The sequence below is a fragment of the Monopterus albus genome, unplaced genomic scaffold, assembly GCF_001952655.1.
Source record: "Monopterus albus unplaced genomic scaffold, M_albus_1.0 scaffold131.1, whole genome shotgun sequence".
NCBI classification, from domain to species: Eukaryota; Metazoa; Chordata; class Actinopteri; order Synbranchiformes; family Synbranchidae; genus Monopterus; species Monopterus albus.
In genome coordinates this window covers 487,278-489,455 of record NW_018128011.1, presented here as the reverse complement: position 1 = coordinate 489,455, position 2,178 = coordinate 487,278, and the positions used below count along the sequence as shown (strand labels likewise).

Genomic DNA, 2,178 nt, shown 5'->3' with positions numbered 1-2,178 from the left:
CGAGCTTTCTCCTCCTTTAGCTTTTCCTTGGCTTCACGCTTTTGTTTGCGCCAGTCAGCTATCATCTGGGGCATTTTGGTCATATTTGCTGCTATGAGTTTTTCTCTGCAACAGAAATGGAAAAAAAAAAAATTAGTGCAACAGTTTTGATGCGGGTGGCACTGTGGCCTGACAGCAAACAGGTGCCAGGTTCGAACCTCAGGGCCAAGCAAGACCTACTTAACTAAGATGGGGAACAATATCACTTTACCTATTAAACCTGAGCATATTAGCACCCCACCGAATATTTTCAGTATCTGACTGAAGCATTTCTCCCCACTTTAATTACAAGAAAGTAATGACAGCCATCTGTCACATTACACGCATTAGAAAATGTGTTAATATATCCAATAATCTTGTCATTAGTTTGCAATAAAATTATGAACAATGCTTCCATTTCGTATTAACTTGTTTAAACTTAAGATCGGGTGACTAACGTTATATTGTTTATCTTTTGCAGTATATAATCTTTAAATCTGTTCCTTTTTTATCCAGATGGTTAGAAGGTCTTTGAGTCTGGAAATACTTTCAGAACTACTTTGGTGTTTGCTACTTATTTTCAGGAGTACTTAAGCTTAGCTCTAGCTCAAATGCAATGTTATCACACAATCGGAATCAGAATCAGCTTTATTGGCCAGATGTGCTGGACACAGATGAATCTGAATGGTATTGTGGCTCAATGTGCATGTACAATGCTCTTCCGTAAGCCAACGAGTAAAAAGGACTGAGAGAACAAGAAAGGAAAAATAATGTGCAAATAAGAAAAATGAGTGTACTGGGAAAATATAAAATAAAGTTCTTAAAAATACAGAAATATATACACAGGTGGAGTATTCCAGATCGATACATATACAAAGTTATATTTGCAAAAAAATTGCATTGAGGGTTGCCATTCACGGGTTAAGTGGGGATATGTTAGGTATTACGTCAGTGAGTGTCTTAACATGTAGTGAACTGCAGCATAAACGTGTGAGTCTAGGAGGAAAACACAAATAAAATAATAGCGGAAACAGAACGGGCGATAGGTTAGCTGTCCGATAATTGACGCACTAACGTTAGCATCACTTACTTTGCCAGCCGCTTCTCTGTTTCCTCCTTCTCTTTGGCCTTTATGTTCTTCAGCATTACTTCTAGCGGGGGGTGCCACTCGTTTTCCTCTGTAATGATGTTGTCCAGCTGCTCGTGGCTGGGCCATAGCGAGGCAGGGTCGATGCCCGACGCTGAGCCGTACCGACCGAACAGTTTCCTGTCGTACCGGGCCGTCTTCTGCCACTCCGGTGTCTTCTCACAGTCTTTGTCCGGTATATACGCCGAACGGAGGTTTAGCTTTAGATGTCTTGGGTTATACGACGCTGTCTGTAATAGATGTACACGTTGTAATTTCGCAGAAAGTACAGTTTTTGAAGATGAAAATCCCTTCAAAGTCCTGCACAACGCTACTGTCCTCCCGCACAACACGGACACCGCCATCTTTCGTCATTCACATGAAGGACCCAGAGTCATAGGTGACTATCATAATGCCTGTTCGCAATGCTCAGGTTCTTCAAAGTGCTACAATGTTTTTTTTCCGGCGTTCGTTGGTTTGTTTAAGCTATAAATCAAGTGAACATTAACAAAAATGCGGGTAACTTTTAAGAACAAAATATCAAAAATTTAAAGTTTCTCCTAAGTCAGGACTTGCTGTAGCCTATTTCTCCAATGTTTGTTTCCATAGACTCTTTAATTAATTGAAAAAATAATTAATTGATTAGGAGTAGGAGTAGGAGTGAATGTGTGTGTGTGTGTGTGTGTGTGTGTGTGGTTGTTCGCCTGCGTGTTGGCCCTGCGATGGCGGCCACCTTTCCAGGGTGTACCCCGCCTTTCACCCGATGCCGGCTGGGATTGGCTCCAGCCCCCCCGCGACCCCTTTTCGGGACACAGCGGGATAGAAAATGAGATGGGATTTAATTGATAGTGCATTACTGTTAATTGCAGTTCAGGAAGTTATGAGATGAATGCAGAGAAATAAATAAAGGAGACTGCATGCTGCAAGTGCATGATGGGTAATGATGCTTGGGTCAAAGTAGACACATAAATGTTTTAACCTGATCTTAAGGGGCTCAGAGGTGGAGCAAGTCCTACAATACATCTTCTGTAGGC

At 41.7% G+C, this 2,178-nt stretch overlaps 1 protein-coding gene across 1 annotated transcript in view; it reads right to left on the bottom strand.

The window, feature by feature from the left end:
- Positions 1–1,739, bottom strand: part of gadd45gip1 (growth arrest and DNA-damage-inducible, gamma interacting protein 1) — a 2,441-nt gene extending 702 nt beyond the window's left edge. The window contains exons 1-2 of the mRNA XM_020613236.1: positions 1,109–1,739; positions 1–105 (exon numbers count right to left, since the gene is read on the bottom strand). The exon at positions 1–105 is cut by the window's left edge and continues 702 nt beyond it. Of these exons, the coding sequence (XP_020468892.1) occupies positions 1–105; positions 1,109–1,509 (506 nt within the window). The 5' untranslated portion in view covers positions 1,510–1,739. The remainder of the gene's footprint in view (positions 106–1,108) is intronic.
- Positions 1,740–2,178: the final 439 nt, after the last annotated feature.